At 46.3% G+C, this 21,813-nt stretch overlaps 1 protein-coding gene across 1 annotated transcript in view; it reads right to left on the bottom strand.

The window, feature by feature from the left end:
• Positions 1–7,764: 7,764 nt before the first annotated feature.
• The window catches only part of AKAP12 (A-kinase anchoring protein 12), a 47,377-nt gene continuing 33,328 nt past the window's right edge, over positions 7,765–21,813 (bottom strand). The window contains exons 3-4 of the mRNA XM_008064966.1: positions 10,686–15,724; positions 7,765–8,797 (exon numbers count right to left, since the gene is read on the bottom strand). Coding sequence (XP_008063157.1) covers positions 10,698–15,724 — 5,027 coding nt within the window. The 3' untranslated portion in view covers positions 7,765–8,797; positions 10,686–10,697. The remainder of the gene's footprint in view (positions 8,798–10,685; positions 15,725–21,813) is intronic.

The raw sequence follows: 21,813 nt of genomic DNA, 5'->3' as shown, positions 1-21,813 counted from the left end.
AAAAAAAAAAAAAAAAAGAAAGAAAGACAAGGACCCAGATGAGACAAAAGGTGTTGTATAATATACCACAACCACACAACTTTTTTTTTTTTTTCAGTTTGAGTTTGAGTCAGAGTCTCACATTGTGACCCAGGCTGGAGTGCAGTGACAATGCTCACAGTCAACCACAGCCATGACCTCCTGGGCTCAGGCGATCTTTCTGCCTTAGCTTTCCAAGTAGCTGGAACCACAAGCATGTGCCAACATGCACGGCTGATTTTTTGTTTTTAAATGTGGGATACAATTCAGGGTTAGGCATACAAATGTTCATTTTGTAGGTACCCTTGTTTTTTTGTTTGTTTGTTTTTTTGAGTTGGAGTCTCACTTTGTTGCCCAGACTGGAGTGCAGTGGCTGCTCCCGGCCACCGCAGCCTCGACCTGCTGGGCTCCGGCGATCCTTCCGCCTCGGCCTTCCAAGTAGCCGGAATTACAGGCATGCGCTACCACGCCCGGCTGATTTTTTGATTTATTGTAGAGATGAGGTCTCCGCTGCCCAGGCGGGTCTCGAACCCGCGGGCTCAGGCAATCCACTCACCTCAGCCTCCCAAAGGCGTGGGATTACAGGCTGAGCCACCGAGCCCGGCTCTGATTTTTTTTTATATATTGTAGAAATGAGGTCTCTCCACGTTGCCCAGGCTGATATTGAACATGCAAGCTCAGGCAATCCTCTCACCTCCACCTCCCAAAGTGCTGGGATTACAGGCTTGAGCCACCACATCCAGCCCTCTATAACTTTTTTTAACAAAAGAAAATGAACTGAAGAATTATTTTCTGGCAGGATGGGGTGACTTATACCTGTAATCCCACTGCTTTGGGAGGCCAAGGGGAATAGAGTGCTTGAGGCTAGGATTTCAAGACCAGCCTGGGCAAAATAGCAAGACCTTATCTCTCTAAAAAAAAATTTTTTTTTAATTAGCTAGATGTGGAGGGCATACCTATAGTCTACTTGGAAATCTGAGGTAGGGCAAAAATCCAAGAGTTATGATCACACCACTGCATTCCAGCCTGAGTGACAGAGCAAGACCTTGGCTCTAAAAAATAAAAATGAATTTTAAAATTAAAAAAAGAAATCTGGGTGTGGTGGTTCATGCCTGTAATCCCAGCACCTTGGGAGGCAGAGGTGAGAGGATTGCCTGAGTCCTAGGGTTTGAGACCAGCCTGGGCAACTTGGCAAGACCTCGTCTCTACAATAAATCAAAAATTAGCCAGGTGTGGTAGCGTGTGCCGTAATTCCAGCTACTTGGAAGCCTGGAGCGGAAGGATCACCTGAGCCCAGCAGGTCGAGGCTGCGGTGGCCAAGAGCGTGCCATTGCACTTCAGCCAGGGCAACAAAGTGAGACCGCCCCCATTCAAAATAAATAAATTAATTAAATTTTTAAAAATATTTTTCTCTTTCCAGTTAGAAAAAGTTGCTTCTATGCAAAGGGCCCAGGATAGTCAGCCAGAGAGACCAAGAGTGTAATAATAAACAATCTGGGAGACTGGCATGACCCGGAAGAGACTGCATGTTTGGCCTCTTCCTGGCCAGAGTCCTTCCTCCCGACAGGCTCCTTCCCTCCCTCAGGGAGATGTGCTAGCAGGCATCGAATGCTGAGGACAGGAGGGAGAGGAGGAAAGAGACAAGCATCACGCAGAGTGGATGTTGGCCTCTAAATTAGAAATGCAAGACCTACTCGCTCAACTTTAAATAAGAGCATTGCCATTATTCCGAATCTACCCAAACATCTAAGCCTAAGCAGCTGTCACAAAGTTGTGTCTGGCAACAGTTTTCTCAAAATGTCTTTATTTTCCAACTACTGATATTAATGAATGAGGGTGCTGTGTGCTTTCTAGTATATAAAGCCCTTTTACAACAGGAAAATCTGGTGGACAGCATTTATACATTTTGAAATGAGGAATTCACTGAGACAGGGCAAGTGACCCGAGTCCTCGTCCTTCTCAGTGACCAAGCTTAAGCTGAGTTGAGATTGTAAGGCATGTTGCAAGGATCGGTGTACATAATCTTCCTTGATGTGCTTCTAGGGACTCATAGAGAACAAAGGAGCAGTTGATGTCTTCCTGTCCCAAATTCTGTTTCTAAGACGTGTATACTGAGCTGCAGACTTTACACTTACCCTTGGGCACCTCAGACTCCGCAACTTGAACCGAAAGGAGTACTTCCCTCAACCTCCACAGCAGCGAGTAACCTGTCATACAGGTCATTCTTCAGTCCACGCTCCTCCAAGGCAGGGCATCAAGTATCATGCCCCACAGACTCTGTATAAGTTCTTAACCTAACCAATGGCTTCACAAACAATTGCTGCTGCTTTAATAAGGACCATCAAGCTCTAGTCCAGATTATTATTTAGGCAAAGGCTTTAGAGACAGGTTTCTGCCTGTGTTGGCCAGGTTGGTTTCCAACTCCGGGACTCAAGAATGCTACCACTGTGGTCACCGGAGTAGCTGGGATTACAGGCATGCCACCACATGCTAGCCCTAACCAAACACCAACCAAAACCCCAACCCTAACCCTAACCACAACTGCAACCCTAACCCTAACCTCAACCCTAACCCTAACCCTAACCCTAAGCCCAACCCCACCCCAACCACAGCTTGGAGTATCCTAATAGCGTGTCAGTTAGTCTTCTCCCAATTTGCAGGCCTCAACTCTTTAAAAGCTGGACACCTTGCAGGATGTAAAGATCTGTGGCCCCAACTTTTATGACATACCTAACAGTCTGACCTTTGTGATAACCAAACGCACAGCAGCACCTACCAGCGAGTGTGGCAGTGTCATGGGCGCTCCCCTGGCCTTGAGTATGACTGTTGTAGGAGGACTCACTAAAGGATGCGAATGACTTCATAAGATAAATCCCACTCCTTGAATTGGCCCCTGGCCATCTCTGCAGGATCATTTCTGTAAAGTCTTTAAGAACCCCCCTAGTTATGTTCAGGTTTCAAGATCTAGAGGCAATCTCATCTGCTTTTCTAGGAATTAGGTAAACTCTTGAGGTTGACAGGGTTGAGTAGGGCCAAGCACAATGTGTTTTTTTTTTTTGTTGTTGTTGAGTCAGTCTCACCCTGGAGTGCAGTGGCATGCTCACGGCCACTGTAGCCTCAACCTGCTGGGCTCAGGGGATCCTTCCACCTCAGCCTTCCAAGTAGTTGGAACAACAGGCATGCACCACCAAGCCTGGCTAATTTTTTTGATTTATGGTAGAGACGAGGTCTCACCAAGTTGCCCGGGCTGGTCTTGAACTCCTGGGCTAAGGCAATCCTCTTGCCCCGGTCTCCCAAAGTGCTGTGATTACAGGTGTGAGGCACTGCACCTGGCCTCTGTTAACACAAAGTTACAAAGCAACCTCACTAGTAACTGTAGATCACTACAGTAAAGATTTTTTTAAAGTAATGTAATGGAGTCTTGCTGTTTTGCCCAGACTGGACTTGAACTCCAGGGCTCAAGGGATCCTGCTGTCTCAGCCTCCAGAGTAACTGGGACTAGAGGCAGGTGTCACACTTGAGAAAATGCCTGTTATGCTTAGGTGACCAAAAAAAGGCATTGCTTTCTTTCTTTTTTTTTTTTTTTTTGTTTAAAGTCATACTATGTCACCCAGACTGGAGTGCAATGGCACGTTCATGGCTACTGTAGCCTCAACTTCCTGGGCTCAGACGATCCTTCTACCTCAGTCTCCTGAGTAGCTGGCACTGCAGGTGCATGCCACCACGCTTGGCTAATTTTTTGTAGAGACAAGGTCTTGCTATATTGCCCAAGCTGGTCTCAAACTCCTGGGCTCTTACCTCCATTTCCCAACGTGTTGGGATTACAGATGTGAGCCACCGAGCCTGGCTTCATAGTGTTGTTTGACTGTAGGTCGGAAGCCTTCCATTCCAGAGAGGGTCCTGCCCCATACCCAGAAGGAAGGAACGCATGCCCAGAGAAGCCAAGAAGAATCTAGACATGGACAGACCTTGCTGGGTTTCCCCCTCAGTCTATTAGCATTAGGTCTTAGCCTTTTGTCCAATCATATTTCTGCGCAGCTTTTTATACTTTGTAGATCTAAGTCAAAAAATGGACAACTTCCCCTATATCTTTGGGTCTTCAGTCTGAAGGCTCTGGTGTGCATGTTAATAAAATATGTATGCCTTATTAAAATAAATAAAATTTAAACTGTTTAAAAAAATAGTCATGTAGATTTAGATTTACGTGACATTGGGTTTGTGTTCAGGTCCAAGCTATTACTACTTGGGAATCCTTGGACTGTGTCCTAGTCCTTTCTGTTTATTTTTTTGAGTTGGAGTCTTACTCCAACACCCAGGCTGGAGTGCAGTGGCATGCTCATGGCCACCCCAGCGCCGACCTGCTGGGCTCTGGTTAAGCCTTCCGTCTCAGCTTTCTAGGTAACCGAACTACAGGCACATGCTACCATATCTGGCTAATTTTTTTGGTTTGTTGTAGAGATGAGGTCTCGCCAAGTTGCCCGGGGTGGTCTTGAACCCATGGGTTCAGGCAATCCACTCGCCTCAGTCTCCCAGAGTGCTGGGATTACAGGCTAAGCCACTGAGCCCAGCTGTCCTTATCCTTTTTTTTTTTTTTTTTTGAGTTGGAGTCTCACTCTGTCGCCCAGACTGGAGCGCAGTGGCCGCTTCCGGTCACTGCAGCCTCGACCTGCTGGGCTCCGGCGATCCTTCCGCCTCAGCCTTCAAGTAGCCGGAATTACAAGCATGCGCTACCACGCCCGGCTGATTTTTTGATTTATTGTAGAGATAAAGTCTCGCTGCCCAGGCGGGTCTCGAACCTGCAGGCTCAGGCAATCCACTCACCTCAGCCTCCCAAAGGCGCAGTATTACAGACTGAGCCACTGAGCCCGGCCAAAATGTTTCTAACAATGAACAAAATGGTTCTTGATTGGCATTTCAGAGATCTGTGTGACTATCCAAAAACTGGACACAAAACTCTTTATTTTGGGGAGCCAGAGGTCAGGTAGAAGCTTTATGAGATTCTAATTCAAGGAGCCCAGAACCCCAAAAGGGTCACTGACAGAGATTTCTGTGTACTCACACCCACCCCCAGATACTTTCATTCCAAACTCGTGATGCTTGATGCTTCTGTGGACAGCGCCACAAAGGGTGGCCAAGTAAGTAGTTAAAAGTGTGGCTGAAGCATATGATACACATTGCAACAGCAAAGAGAAAAGCAATCAAAACCGAAGCAAGGTGAAGTTACAGAAAGAAAACCCATGCCATTGAATTAGATTGCATTTTATTTAAACGAAATTTTACCCCAAAACAGAATGAGGAATCAAATATTGACCCAGACTAGAGGTAACTGCTAGGCTTGAAGCTTATACTGAAAGCTAAAATTTCCAGCCCTTGACTACGCTAGTTCCAAACACCAAAGGAAATATCGGAACAACGTATATCTATGTACAGAGAGGCAACTCATGGATACTGTATGCAAAATCACCTGAGGGGAACAGTCTAAAGTCCTCAATTACAAGTGACAAGTTGACAAGTCTTGAATTGCTTTCTATTGTACACGGCTCTGTTGTCATGCCAAAATAGCAAAATGTAGGCACTTGCTCTAACTTCTGAAGTTTACATCAGATTATTCTGAAGTTTACATCAGATTATTAAGTTAACAGCAGCTTCAGAATTATAAAACAGAATTGTATTTCACGCCACTGTTGGTGTTCCTCTTGTGCAGAAAACAATGTTGCTCAATAGACACACAGAGCTGGGACAGCAGTAACCCAGGGCACATTCAGATATTAACACAAAACGCAGAGTCATGAAGCAGCTACGCATGAAATCTCAACTAGGATGGTCAGAAACCCCCTGGCCACAGGTGGTCAGAAAAGACAAACATATATGGCATGAGGATGGAATTGAAACCAAAAAAATCAGTTTTCTACCAACTACCCAAATGTTTAATCTGTTCAAAACAACACAAAGTTTCTGCCAGAGAGGGGAAGTTACAAAATAGCTGTCATTTCTAATACTTTGCATCTTTTTTTGAGTTAGGGTCTTACTCTGTTGCCCAGGTTGGATTGTGGTGGCATGATCATGGCTCACCGCAGCCTCGACATCCTGGGCTTGGGTGATCCTTCCACCTCAACTCCGGAGTAGCTGGGACTATAGGTGCAAGTCTCTTTACCTGGCTAGTTTTTTTTGTAGAGATGAGGTCTCACTATGTTGCCCAGGCTGGCCCAGTACTTTTTAGTTGACCTTCAAAAATGGATACCAATTCTTGGATTTAAGTCTCGGTTGGCCAAAAAAAATAGTAATAATTTTTATAGTTTTTTTCTTTTTCTTTTTCTTTTTTTTTTTTTTTTTTTGAGTTGGAGTCTCCTTCTGTCGCCCAGACTGGAGTGCAGTGGCCGCTCCCGGCCACCGCAGCCTCGACCTGCTGGGCTCCGGCGAGCCTTCCACCTCAGCCTTCCAAGTAGCTGGAACTACAGACGCGCGCTACCACGCCCAGCTGATTTTTGATTTAATGTAGAGATGAAGTCTCGCCAAGTTGCCCAGGCAGGTCTCGAAGCCGTGGGCTCAGGCAATCCACTCACCTCAGCCTCCCAAAGGCGTGGGATTACAGGCTGAGCCACCGAGTACAGTTTAATAATTAAGCACAGGTGGCTATTATATATATATATTTGATAACAACTTCTAAAAGGCTTTTAGATGTTTTCCAACCATAAGACCATACCCTGTTGTCATGAAGTATCTGACTAATATGGCCAATCATTTATGTAGTCAGGTTTGCTGGCACAATAGAAACTACCTTCAATTTTAACAGCAAATGTTCAGAACAACACAAGGTGCCTTCTAGCACATTCTGCTAAAATTAGGCTTTATAGAATGTTATGCTTTAAAAGTCATTAATTGGCAGCAGAAATTTAAATTCTCAAACTGAAGTACTGAGTTTGAGAAAAATTTAAGAAGCTATATGCCAGGCTAGGTCTATACGTGAAAAAGTAGAACTTTGGAGTGGACTAGTGACACTGTTCTTTGAGTGACAATTGTCTGAGAAAATCCTTTATGTATTAGAAAGACTCATTATTTTGACATTTAAAAAAACTTTTCCAAGATCACTTTTTAGGCAAGGTATCTTTACTATTAACTCTTCTTAAAGTTAATAGTGATTTAAAACCAAAAATATTAACACAGGAAATAGACATTTTCAGGAACTACCGGTAGACTTATACCAGAATGTCACTCTGAAAAAAAGCCACTGGTTTCTTTCAGCAAAAGCATCTCTGCCATGACTTCCTCTGAATGTCCAACTCAAATAGTGTGCAGTGAAGTTTTCATGCAGTGATTACATTTAAAAAGTTCTCATTTATCAATCACTATCTTATCATCATCTTCACATTCCTTTTTTTTTTTTTAAGGTAGGGTCTTGCTTTGTTGCCCAAGCTAGAGCGCAGTGGTCCAATTCTGGCTCACTGCAGCCTTGACCTCCTGGTTTCAGGCAGTCCTTCCACCTCAGTTCCAAGTAGCTGGAACTACAGGCTAAGGTTTTCTGTGTGTGTGTGTGTGTGTGTGTGTGTGTGTGTGTGTGTGTAGAAACGAGGTCTTGCTATGATGCTCAGGTTGGTCTCAAACTCCTGGGCTCAAGTGATTCTCCCACCTTGGCCTCCCAAAGTGCTGGGATGACAGGCGTGAGCCACCATGCTCAGCCCATCTTACCATTCAAATGCAGTAAACATATGCCCCAGGCTTCCTAAGATCTAATAAAACCAGCAAATCTAAACGAAGCAAACGTTTTATTTAAAATCAGTCGTCAAATCACAATTTACCGAAATGAATGTAATGCAACATTGTTCTTAAAAGAAAAGGAACAAATATGGCACAGACACAATCCAACATCTATCAAAATACCATTTGTAAAGAACCTGACTTACTTCATGCTGTGTGTGAATGCAGCCCAGCATTTAAGAGGAGAATCAAAAACCTATGAGTCAATTCTTTCCTTCTTTGTAACATGAAAAACAGTTCGCTACTTTGCCCCAGGATCAAGCATACTCACTAGTCCAAACAATCACAACAAGTAGAACAGACTTAAAAAATTAATCTGCTCCTGAACTTCTTTCTCACCTCCACTGGGCTAGAAAGAAACATTTTCCAGTAACGCTGGAACATTCTGCACGTTTTAAAATGCTTTTTATCTTTAGCACACTGTGCATAGTGGAAAAGTGACCAATTTCAGAGTGCTACTAAGCTCGGACCTAATCGTTAGTGAATTTAAAAATAAAAACTGTACCTTCTAATCAGGAATGTTATTTCTAGGAAGCACTGTTTTTCATAGGTTATAATCGAGGCTTAAAGCTCCCCAAGGCTTCCCCCATGGCTGCAAGCCCCCTCGTATATTGGGTGATACAAAAAAGCATGAACTAACCTGCACATTTCCTTAAACATTAAGAAAAAATATACAATAGATACAGAAAGAGGACTATGTAAAACATATATATAAATACATAAAGAACGACACTCCAGTTTGAGAAGGAGAACTAGATATTGCCATCTCCAGTTCCAGGTTGAGAATTCAGGACTGAATCAGAAACATTATATGGTATCAAGAGAAGAGGAAACAGTACATGGCTATAGCTCCTGATGCAGCCTCAGGATTGTCAGGGGCTCTCTGGAAATGAGATCAGTGGATGTGTCTGCTCTCCGGGGCTCAAAGTTCTGAAACATTGATCTTGAGTCTCAGCAGCAGCCGCGTTCAATTTCTTCTACAACTTGTCTTCACAGTCGGACCTCGGACAGACAGTGAGCTTAACTATAGAAGAGTAAGAGTCAAGAGTAAATAAAACCTCCCTCTTTTCCCCTATTTATTTTTATTCTTTCTTTATGTATTTATTTTTCGAGTTGGAGACTCACTGTCACCCAGGCTGGGGTGCAGTAGCATGCTCATGGCCACCACAGCTTCGACTTGCTGGGCTCAGGTGATCCTTCCTTCCATCTTAGCCTTCCAAGTAGCTGGCACTACAGGCATGTACACACCTGGCTAATTTTTTTTATCTATTGTAGAGACGAGGTCTCACCAAGTTGCCCAGACTGGTCTTGAATCCCTGGTCTCAGGCAATCCTCTCGCTTTCACCTCCCAAAGTGCAGGGATTACAGGCACGAGTCACCACACCTGGACCCTTATTTATTTATTTACTCATTTATTAGAGATAGGGTTCTCACTCTGTTGTCCAGGCTGGAGTGCAGCACTGTGATCATAGCTCACTGAAGCTCTGAACTCCTTGGCTCAAGCTATTCTTTTGCTTCAGTCTCCCAGGTAGCTGGGGCTACAGACATGCGTCATCATGTCTGGCTAATTTTGTTTTACTCTGTAGAGATGAGGTCTCACTATACTGCCGAGGCTAGTCTCGAACTCCTGGGCTCAAGCAATCCTCCTGACTCAGCCTCCCAAAGAAATGGAATAAGAGGCATAAGCCACCGTGCCTGGTTTCTCTCTCATTTTTTTTCTTTGAGTTAGAATCTCACTTCGTCACCCAGGCTGGAGTGCTGTGGCACACTCACGGCCACCATAGGCTCGACCCGCTGGGCACAGGCATTCCTTCAGCTTCATCCTTCCAAGTAGCTGAACTACAGGCATGTGCCACCACGCCCAGCTTATTTTTTGGTTAACTGTAGAGATGAGGTCTTACCATGCTGCCTAGGCTGGTCTCGAACCCCTGAGCTGAGACAATCCTCTCGCCTCTGCCTCCCAGCATGCTGAGATCACAGGTATAAACCACTGCACCCAGCTTCTCTCATTTATTAACAACAGAATAGTTGCAAGCATGAACTGCTGCAATTGGGAGCCCTAATGATACCACAGTTCAACTCCGTTTTTTAAAAAAAGTAAGATGGGAGGGTGCATAGTGTATTATGCTCGACTGCCACAAAACGAGGGGCTGTGGTCTCCTGACACAATCAGGGTAAGCCATCCATACATTGGGATATTCCAGAAATGCTTGTTACTACTGCTGGGAAAAAAATCTATTTCTTCCTAAAGAGCTAAAAATTGTATTTCAAGCAGTTTAATATAAACTTACTTTGGCCACTAGCTATTAATAATAAAAATAAAAATTCAGCCAGTACTTTGGGAGACCGTAATGGGAGGATTGCTTGAACCCAAGAGCTCTAAACCTGCCTGGGCAACATAGCGAGACATCATCGCTACAAGAAATAAATTAACCAGGTGTGGTGGTGCATGCCTGTAGTCCCAGCTACTGGGGTTGCAGCAGTGGAAGGATCACTTGCGCCCAAGAAGTCAAGGCTGCAGTGAGCCAGGATGATGCCACCGCACTCCAGCCTGGGACAGAGTGAAACCCCAACTAGGGGGAAAAAATCAACAAACTAGTGGATGTGGAGTGAGCACAGTGTATTTTTTATGCCTGAGCCAAGCACACACACCCCTTTATCTTCTTCTAAAGTAGTCACACTATGGGCAAGATGAAGCCATTATTTTCACAACATCAAAAAGACTCAATGGCATTTCAGTGACCAAAACCAATGAAACGTTCCTAGACCTTTTAGCATTGTTGACAGTTATTTCCCCAACTGAAGGTTCTGCATAAAATCACAAATTATCTGAATTCCCAATGGCTTCACAAAGTGTGTGCCATCTAATGGCATAAAGGAGAAAAATGGTCTTAGGAGCAAAGGAAGCTTACTTGCATGATGTTTTAGGATTCTGTAAGTTCTGACGTTGTTGGCTCGCTCTCCTGTTTCTGCACCTCCTCCTGTGTTGAGGTTCTGGTCTCTTTATCTGGCTCACTGTGCACCTTTCCTTCCTGAAACTTGACTTCCTGGGCCTCTGCCTTCCCTGTTCGTTTTGGGCCATTTGTATCTGGAGAATCTTTGGCTGCGCCTCCTGAGGCATCGGTGTCTTCCAGGGCTGAGTTTTGCTTCTCAGGGCCATGAACACCATCTCTTTCTTTATCTTCTTTGGATTCAAAGAGCGACTTCTCCTTCATTTCTCCTAACGTGGCACAACCATCGTCTTCTGGCCCAGACTGTGTTCCAGTTCCATCTCCCTCTTCCTTGGATGGGAGAATTACCTCTTCCAGCTGCTGGTCATTTACGCTGGAACTTTCTACCTCAGCGGTTATGCTCTTCTCTGAAGCGTCACTTACATCTTTGGAAATACCAGAACGTGCCTGTTCTACCACGGTGAGCTCTGACTCCTCTTTGGCTGCAAAAGTGTGTGTTTCATCCAGTGCAGAGGCCTCATGTTTGCTGTCTTCTTCCTCTGCTTCCTGTTCAGCTCTCTGGGTATCAGCTTTCATCGGGGGAGCCTGTATCTGCAAATCCAACGTCACCATTTCAGTGGCTATTTCTTCTGTGCGGACGAACTGGTCAACAGCGGTCTGAATGATGTTCTGGACGAGTTTACTGCTCTCAGTCTGAATTTCCACAATTTCACTTTCAGCCTTGAAAACTTCCTCTGCTGCTACCACTGTGACCTCCTGGCACGCAGCCTGCCCCTCCACTTCATCTAACTTCCATCTCAGCGACTTGGTTTTCTCTCCATCCAGGTCAGAACAGAAACCTTTTTCGGTAGTGGCAGACACCGTCACTGCTACTGATTCTGCCTGAGACTCAGGCCCTGTGGACACAGCCTCTTCTCCTGGCTGGGCAGTGAAGTCTTCATCTTTTTCAGAGGCTTTTTCTTCCAGCACTAAATGTGCACTTGCAGACTCCAAAGCTTCACCTGTTCCTAAAACTCTGACCATCACTCCTAAGACCTTTTCCTCCCCTGCTGCAGCTGTTAGTGTGAACGGCGCCTCGGCGCTCTGAACCTGAATTTCTGTGTGTGCTGCTTCCTCTTGACTGAGAGGAGGAAGAGGACTTCCTTCCAAACTGCCAACTTCCTTTTCTCCATCTAGGACGGTCGCATTCACTGTCTGAACCAGTAGCTCATGAAGCTCTTCAGACCCTGCCATTTTTTGCTCAAGCTTCTTGTCACTCATGTGGGTTGGCTTGGCTTCTGTGTTCTTCCTTTCTACTTGAACTTCCATTTCTCTCTCCTCTGGACGCGGAAGAGACTTAGCAGCACTCTGGAGTTCAATATTATCATTCTTTTGACATTCAGCTTCTTTCATCACTTCATCTTTAAGGACAGCTTCCATGGCCTTTTCCTGACTGACGGTTACGTCTGCATCTACAGACACCTCAAGTCCTACGATAGATGGTCCACCTTTGGTTTCCTCACCAGCAAGTTGGCCAGCCTCTTGAATAGCCTCAGTCTTGGGCGGAAGGGGTACAGTTTCCACAGACCCCTCTTTGTCTGTATGTTCCACAGCATCTTCCATTTTTGACTGTTCTTTCCTTTCTTCCTGGGATGGAAGACCAGAAGATGCCAGAGGTCTCTTGATCTGGACAGGCACGGCCTCGGCTTCTGTGACCCCTGGCTGGGCAACAGATGCAACATCACCATCTTTAGGGGTTTCTACCATCTTGTCTTGCTGCGCTGTCTCTAGAGTGCCAACATCTGCCACAGGGATGCTTCCACTGGTCTCACTGTCTGTAGGGGTTTCAACAGAGTCAGGGAGGGCAGCCTGCTCCATCACAACCGCCCGAGACTTGACCCCAGCCGAGGTTTCAGTGTGACAAATGGTTGTAAGCTCCCTGGCCTCTGCACGCTCTGTGACTTCAGGAGCTTTCTCAAAGCTTTCCGGGGTGGTCTGCAGCATCCCCTCCCCTTGTGTCCAAGGCTCGGTTTTCATCTCTTGAATGTAGACCTTTAACGCTGCATCATCAGCCATCTCTTTCTTCAGAACTGGCGCTCCAGAACCTTCTTCTGGTGTTTCGGACTCTTCTTTCTGGGTGGTGTGGAGGGCGTCCCCCGGCCCTCCAGTGCCAGGCAGCCGGGACCCCTCCTTCACCTTTTCTGCAACTGCCTGCAGGACCTCATGGGTCTGCCTCTCCTGCTCTTCTAAGTCTGGTACGCCACCCTCTGCCTCCTGCACCGGTGTTGCCTCCTCGGTGGTGTCTGGGGAGTCGGTTAACTGGGAAACTGCTGACACCATTTCTGTGGTCTCCTCAGCGCCAGAGGCTTCGGTTGCCTCCTCAGGACAAAAAGCCCCTGTTGCTTCTGCAGCTGTCACAGCTCCGGACATCAATTCCACCTCCCCAACGACCGAGTCATCCCGGGCACGTCTGTTCTCTGGTGAAGGTTTGGTCACCATGGGCGTTTCTCCTGCGGTGACATCTCTTTCAAATACCTCCCTGGTTTCTATGGTGGCTTCATCTTCTGCTTGTTCGAGAGGCTCTATCACTGAAGCGGATATCCAAGAAGGGGACCGTTCCTCAATACTGGTGACTGCCCTTGTCCCGTCAATGACGGCCACCGCCACCGTGTGAACCAGGCTCTTACTGAGCTCCTCAGACACACAGGCAGCTGCCTCTTGCTTGGGCTTCTCGGCTCTCTCCTGAGTCTGCAGAGCCTCCAATTTCTCCCTCTCGACTGCGTCATACTCAGACAGGGGCACCACGGCCGGGACATCGGAGTCATCCTCGTTGGCCTCCGCCAGCCCCGTGTCTTCAGTCGTGGCTTGTTCTTGTTTCCCATCTGATCTTTTCTTCCTTCGTCCGGGAATAAACTTCTTAATGGAAACCCAAGATTCTTCTTTCCCGGGTTCGGCATCTGAAGCGGAATGTTCCACGCCAGGGCCAGCCCCCGAGTCTTCGTTCTTCTCTTCCAGTTTCGACTTGGACTTTTTTCTGGGCGTGACTAATCGTTTAAATGACTCCCAGGTGGAGACGCCCTCCCCTTCGGAAGGGCTTCCAGCTTGCTCGGGAGAGGAGCTTCCTTGCCCTTGATCATGCTCTTGGGAGCTGGCAAGGGTGGCGTCTGCTCCTACCTCTTTGTCTCTTCCGGCCTCGTCGGCTCTTTGGCCGTCTCCTCCCGTCACTGCGGGTCCCCCCTCATCATCAGAAGAGGACGCTTTCCTTGCTCTTTTCTTGGAGGACCCCACACAAATTAAGGCTTCCCAGGACACCGACGTGTCCACCTTGCGCTTTGGCTCCTCCGGCCTTTGCTCTTCTACGATTCCTTTGGGTTCTTCTTGCATCTCAGAGGCTGCGCTCTCTGTGGAGGACAAGGTAGCACTCTTCACCTTGTCCAACTCCTCTTCTCTGTCACTTTCAGAAGGCCTTCTCACGCGTTTCTTGGGCGTCACCATCTTTTTGAAGGATGCCCAGGGGGTCACGCCTTCTCTTTTCTTCTCTCCATCGGAAGTGGCTCCTTCCTCAGCCTCCACATCCTGGTGCCCGTCTGCCAGCCCCTTCTCCAGACACGTGATCTCCTCGGGCTCCTCCGGGGAGGAGGCAGAGCTCTCGCCCTTCTGTTCATCATTGCTGTCTGGAGAGTCTACTGGAACTTGACTCTGCTCCCCTGACTCTTCATCACCCCCTCCTCCTCTTTTCCCTTTCTGTTTCTTTCCAGAAAGCTTTTTTAAGCCAGTACTGGTAAAAAGCTTCTTCAATGGACTTCCTTGCACCTTCATTCTCTCTTGCGAGGACAGCATTTCCGCCTCACTCACAATGGCTTCGGAGTGCTTGGTCACCACCTTCTCATCAGGACTCAGGTCGGCTCCCTGAGGCTGGTCCCCTCCAGAAACACAGGCGTCTTTGGTCTTTTCCAGCTCGGTGGGAGGTTCACCTTCCTGGGGTTCGGCACTTGCTTCCACCGATTTCCCGGGGGGCAAAGCCTCTACTGTTTCTTGGCCCTTGGTTTCCAGCTCGTCCGTGGTCCTCTCGGCAGTGCTGATGTGGATTTCAGCAACAACTTCTTCTTGGTGGCCTTCTATCTTTTCATCGAACACTTCTGTCGCTAACGGAGCGGGTCTGTCCGCAGAAGATCCCTGCAAGCCATCAACTTGCTCGTCCGAGGGCATCTCGACCTTCTCATAGTCAGCCGACAGTCGGGCCTCACGATCGCTTTCCGTCAGCTCGGGCGGGTGTGGCAGTGCTGAGACCGTGGGCTTCTCGGAGCCATCGTCCGCCTTTTCGTGTTCCTCCGTGTCTCCTTTCTCTGGCTCTTGATCCTTTTTCTTCTCCGAAGCATCCAGTTCCTCCTCCTTTGGCTTCCTGAAACTGGTCTTTTTGCGCCAGCCGGCCCAACCTTGAGTGAAGAATTTTTTGAAGGATGATGTCGTCTCACTGGCCACCGGGCTCGTGGGAGACTCTGCAGACCTGGGTTCCCTTTCTTGCTTTTCTTCCCCTTCGCCTTTGCCTTCATCCACTGCCTGACCAAACTCAGCAGGAAGAGCAACTTCCGTGGTGCCCTGCTCATGCCTAAGGGTCCCTTCGGGCTTCTCTATGGGCTGTTTGAGTTCACTTTCTTGGGATGCTGCTTCTTCTGCCCCAAGGCTGGGCTCCTGGTGGTCACCAGCCCCCACGGCTCCCTCCCCTTCATCTTTTTTGACAGTGAGTAGTTGGACGTTGTCAGACTTCTCAGTCTTATCCTTTTTCACAGTGAATTTAAAGCCGACAAACTTAAACACCTTCTTAAATCCAATATCGTTAGCCTGAGACTCGGGGGGCTGTGTTAAGTCCTCTAAATTGCTTTCTGAAGAAGGGATCTGTTCAATTATTTCAGGCATCTCGTCCGGCCCATCACAAGTGATGTCCTGAACAACTGCGGAGTGGGCAGCCATCTCTTCACTCGAGTCTCTTTCACTCACATCTTCGGATTCTCTCTGTCCAACTAGCAACAAAAAAGGAGGCAAGCAGGAGAAAAGAAGATAGGATTATAATGCGAGAAAATAAAATATTTTCAAAATATGACCAATTAATACTTCCTTTAATGTCAAGCAATTCCAGCATATGGTAAGATTTGTAAATCTTTTTTTTTTTTTTGAGTCAGAGTCTCACACTGTCACCCAGGCTGGAGTGCAGTGGCACATTCACGGCCACCGCAGCCTCGACCTGCTGGGCTCAGACAATCCTTCTGTCCCAGCCTTCCAAGTAATTGGAACTACAGGCACACGCCATCACGTCCAGCTAATTTTTTGATTTATTGTAGAAATGAGGTCTCGCCACATTGCCCAGGTTGGTCTCAAACTCGGGCAATCCTCTCACCTCGGCCACCCAAAGTGCTGGGATTATAGGCTGAGCCACCGCGCTCAGCCGATTTGTAAATCTTAATAGATTCATGGCTACTTCTTTCTAATGACCTTTAAAAATTCAGGTGCAGGCCAGGCATGGTGGCTTATGCCTGTGATCCCAGCACTCTGGAAGGCCAAGGCAGGAGGACTGCTTAAGCCCTGGAGTTTGAGATCAGCCTGGGCAACATAGCGGGATCTCATCTCTAAAAACTAGCTGAGTATGGTGGTGCATGCCTATAGTCCCAGTTCCTCAGGAGGCTGAGGCAGGAGAACCAATTGAAGTCAAGGCTGTGGTGAGCTGTGATTGTGCCACTGCACTACAGCCTGGGCACCAGAGACTACCAGCTCAAAAAAAAAAAAAAAAAGAAAAGAAAATGACATTAATGGGTTACAGCACATCGAATGAAAAAAAGAGTCCATGAATTAAGAGTGACACTAAAAAATAAATAAATAGGGAGCAGGAAGTACTTACTTATGAAAAAATGTCAAACATAGATAAAATTTAGAACTTTTCAGACAGACACCATCATAACAACTTATTTGGTTAAGGATCATGGAATGCTAAAATCACTGGGTGAAAGGCTATCAGGTAATATACACTTCAGAATATCAATGCACAGATGACTTCATTTCTTTTCCTTTTTTTTTTTGAGTCAGAGTGTCACTCTATCACCTAGGCTGGAGTGCAGAGGCACGTCACGGCCACCACAGTCTCGACCTAGGCTCAGACTATTCTTCCACCTCAGCCCTCCAAGTATCTGGAACTACAGGTGTGCGCCACCACACTTGGCTAATTTTTTTTATTTTTAGAGATGAAAATCAAGTTGTCTCACCAAGTTGTCCAGGCTGGTCTTGAACCCCTGGGTTCAGGCAATCCTCTTGCCTCCACCTCCCAAAGTGCTGGGATTACAGCTGTGAGCCACTGTGCCCAGCTAGATGACTTCATTTCAAAAGAACAACCTTGACAATGGAGAACTTTGGCAGGCGGCACCATAACCAAGTGATCAAATTTAACATCCTCAATAATGGGACAAATGTCATTGTGCTTCTTGCTATGAAGCACCGAGAGGACAATAAATCATCAGACATTAAATTATCTGCGTAGTATTCCCACAACAATGTTTAATGGCCAGGCATGGTGGCTAATGCCTATAATCCCAGCATTGTGGGAGGCCGAGGTGAGAGGACTGCCTGAGCCCAAGGGTTCGAGACCAGCCCTGGCAACTTGGTGAGACCTTGTCTCTACAATAAATCAAAAAATTAGCCAGGCTTAGTGGCATATGCCTGTAGTTCCAGCTACTTGGAAGGCTGAGGCAGGAGGATGGCGTGAGCCCTGCAGGTAGAGGCTGCGGTGGCCGTGAGCATGTCACTATATTCCAGCCTCGGCAATAGAGTGAGACTCTGACTCAAAACAAAACAATATTTAACGAAATCCAATCATGAGGACACAATCAGACAAATCTATGAAGGACCTTCTGCCACACAACTAGCCCGACCGTAAATGTCAATGTCATGGAAGGACGAAAATCAAGCAGAAACACAAAAGGATTGTCTGCAAGTTACTTTCAAATACCTCAAAAAGGGGGTGAGGAGGAGAAAGAATGTAGTAAAAGATCCGTGAACGATGAATTAGGCCAAGTGTCTATCATATTTTTCTGTAGATTTCAAATTTTAACAACAATGGAGGGCAAAGATCAAGTCAATGGGATGTAATGGGAGGAGGGGAGTCCTGTGCTAAATAAAGACACTTAACAAACAACCAGAGATGCTGGCCTGGTCCTGAGTTGGGTATTCTTAGGGCAAACCAGCTATAGGACCTTCTGGGGTCTTCTTGGGAAAATCTGAGTAAGATTTGGAATTATATGAGATGGATTTTTACTGAAATAAAAAGAGTAGAGATTTTGACTGAAGAAAGCATTTACCAAACAGCAGTATATACAATGACCTCATGTTGGCTTAAAAACAGTTGTCTCCTCTCTCTCTCTCTCACACATACATACACAGAGATTTCACATATGATCTCTGGGAGATGAGAATGTGATTTTAGTTTTGCTTGTCTGAACTTTCTAATTTTCTTTCTTTCTTTCTTTTTTGAGTTAGAGTCTCACTCTGTCACCCAGACTGGAGTGCAGTGGCATGCTCATGGCCACCGCAGCCTCGACCTATTGGGCTCAGATGATCCTTCCGCCTCAGCCTTCCAAGTAGCAGGAACCACAGGCATGTGCCACCACACCCAGCTACATTTTTTGATTTATTGTAGAGACAAGGTCTCGCCCAAGTTGTCCAGTGTTCTGGCAATTCTCTCGCCTCCGCTTCCCAAAGTGCTGAGATTACAGGCGTGAGCCATCACGTTCGGCCTGAATTTTCTAGTTTTCTACCTAAGATAGGTACTGCTTTCTGTAATAAACAAAATGGTCAGTTAAATTTGACACACAAAAACGGTCTTAATAAAAACTGTAAAAACATACTTAATGTTCTGAGCACTAATTGAAGATTTATAATTGCAATTAGCACCCACATTAATACTTAGGACACAGCAATAAATATTTGCAACATTAACTTCAGAAATACAGAAATATGCTCCCTCAAACCTATAAGTTCCTTCAGTTTACATAACCCTGTTACTCCATGAAAACAATTTTGTTTTCATATTCATGAAACATTACCAGCCTATGCCTACAAATTTCCTTATACTATTTATTAGGTTTTATTTTGAAACTGAAGCCCACAGAGTTAAGTGAAAAACGGCCTAGAACGTTGGGCCCACAAGACAGGACTGGAGAGTTCTGTCAGTGTCCTATGCTATGAGATGCTGTAGGCTCTTTTTCTCACTCTTTCTTTTCAAATGTGGCTAAGATTTTTGAATATTCAGGGATGAAATCTGTAGGTTAAAAGCCCTCTTGTCCTTCCCATAGTCAAGAGAGCCTTTGCTTTGGTGACAATGCCATAGTCTCTCTGTACCTTTGTCTGTCACAGTTTTGGTAATCAGCAATACTCATTTATTCTGGCATCAGTATCTAAGGGTGCATTGAAAACAACACAAGGCCGGGCTCAGTGACTCAGCCTGTAATCTCAGCACTTTGGGAGGCAGAGACGAGTGGGTTCGATACCAGCCTGGGCAATTTGGCGAGACCTCATCTCTATAATCAATCAAAAATTAGCTGGGCATGGTTGCGTGTGCCTGTAGTTCCAGCTATTTGGAAGGCTGAGATGGAAAGATGACCTGAGCCCAGCAGGTCGAGGCTGCGGTGGCCATGAGTGTGCCACTGCACTCTAGACTGGGCGACAGAGTGAAACTCCAACTCAAAAAAAAAAAGAAAAGAAAAAGAAAGAAAACAACACAAAAAAGAAACCAAAAATATCCTGAGAACCAAACAATTTTGATAAAGAAGGTTTGAAAAAAAAACCAAGAATCTCATTGTTTTTATCTGAAGTACACTTCCCAAAGAACTTTTTCTTTAAAAAATAAAAAAAAATCACTAGCAAATAGCCAGGCACAGTGGCTCACACCTGTAATCCCAGCACTTTGGTAGTTAGAGGTAAAATGATTGCCTGAGCTCAGGGATTTGAGACCAACCTGAGCAACATGGTGAGCCCGTGTCTCTATAATAAATAGAAAAATTAGCCAGGCCTGTAGTTTCTTCTACTCAGGAGGTTGAGATGGAAGAATCACCTGAGTCCAGGAAGTTGAAGCTGCGGTAGCCATGATTGTGCTACTGCGTTTTTTCAAAGCACATATAATCCGAAATAAGAAAACGCTTGAAGTTTCCATTCTATGATAAATAAACACCGTGATGAATTTGCTTATAGTTAAATCCAAAGATTTATTTAAATTAATTGTATTTCCATAAACGATTTCTTACAACTTTTCCCAATTATATAAAAGCATACTCACAAAGACAACTTCCTGCAAACATTTCTAAGGCAACACAAGAGATAGGACCTTTGTTTTGAAAAAGTTGGATTGTATCATTGGAAATATACTAGAGGAAAAAAAGTCAGATTTCCAATAACAAACTCTATTCTAGTATGATTTCACTAGTACTAAACATGAATATGATACAAATTAAATGTCCTGCCAGCAAGCATGTGATTGAAAACAAACACTTATCAACCTGCCTGGAATCAGAAAATGCAGAGATATTTTGCTAACACAGAAAGCAGGTGTAGTACACACCATTTCCCCCCCCACACACACACCTAAATCTATGTTTCAATTTGAAACACTTTTTTTTTTCTGTTTAATTTTGGGAGGATTGGAATGTTTATAGTCAAAACTAGGGAGAGAAAGATAATGAAAAAGGTGCCAACAGGCAGAACAGTCACTGATAGTTTCCCTGGTTTCAGCCTCCACTTATCCTTGGCACCAAGACAGGGAGGCCCTGCCTGCTTCCTAAAATATTGCTTCCGATTGCCAGAGCCCAGCAGGTTGATGCTGGGGTGGCTATGAGTGTGCCACTGCACTCCAGCCTGGGCGACAGAGTAAGACTACAACTCAAAATAATAATAATAATTACTTCCATCACATCAACAAGCTGCCAAACTGCCTAATGGCTACAGGGATCAGAGGACAGTCTTCAACTCTACCTAGGCCGGCAGTTAGGCCGTTTGTCCTGCAAGTCGCAGTCAAGGCTGTAACCCGCCCCAAAACCACTTGCAATCACCTGGCCACTCACTGGGCTCAGAACTCTCCTTGAAGCCTAGATCCTACTTCTCAGTCCTGGGTCCTATCACTTGGCTACACATTTCCCATGTGACAGTCCAAACAGCAAGGCTTGCTAAACCTGGGTCCGCCCCTACACTTTTTGTTCACCTCCAGGCCCTCCCTTGAAGGCAAATTTCTAGCCTTCGCTAAATCCTAGTGGTTTCTGAGCCTGAATCATTTCTTTTGTCTTTTTCTTTCTTTCTTTCTTTCTTTCTTTTGAGTCAGAGTCTCACTCTGTCACCCAGGCTGAAATGCAGTGGCACAATCACAGCCACTGCAGCCTCGACCTTCTGGGCTCGGGTGAACCTTCTGCCTCAGCCTCGCAAATAACTGAGATGACAGGTGTGTGCCACCACGCCTGAACTCATTTTTTGATATTTTTGGAGACATGGTTTTGCTGTGCTGCCCTGGCTGGTCTGGAACACCTGGGCTCAAGCGGTCCTCCCGCCTCGACCTCCCAAAGTGCTGGGCTTACAGACATGAGCCACTGGCAAGCCTGGCTCATTTTTGTTCTCCCCTCCCACCGGCCCAGGGGACTTCACTCCCCCTCCCCTTTCAAGCCTGAGTTTTCCGGACTGTGTCCTTTGACAGAAGTGATGTCCACCCTGGGGCATCCCTTGGGCTGCAGTTCTGTGAAAATGCGTCCATCGCATCTCTCTGCGAGGCTGTGACAGCGGAGGATTTGGGCCCCTGTTGCATAGGACCAGGAATGAGGACTGGCCTTTCCGGGGCCATGGAGGCCGGGGGACAAGTTCAGATGGATGCAGAGGGCAGTTCTGCAGCCCTGGGCTGGAGTGCAAAGGGAGTCAGCCCTTCCTGACCTGTCCCTGCGCGCTGCTGCCCGCAGGGAGCCTTGTCCCAACCGAGAATGGAGTCTGGGAGACCCCACACCCATCTGTAGCTAGCACGAGGGGACAGTTGGTGGGCCCGGGGCGAACGGCCGCTAGGGGGCGCGCGCTACTCACGGCAAAATCTCCACCAGGG

This window comes from Carlito syrichta, unplaced genomic scaffold (genome assembly GCF_000164805.1).
Source record: "Carlito syrichta isolate Samal-C Ts95f unplaced genomic scaffold, Tarsius_syrichta-2.0.1 Scaffold308114, whole genome shotgun sequence".
Classification (NCBI taxonomy): domain Eukaryota; kingdom Metazoa; phylum Chordata; class Mammalia; order Primates; family Tarsiidae; genus Carlito; species Carlito syrichta.
Note: the sequence above shows the minus strand (reverse complement) of the source record. Positions and strands in the feature narration are given on the sequence as shown.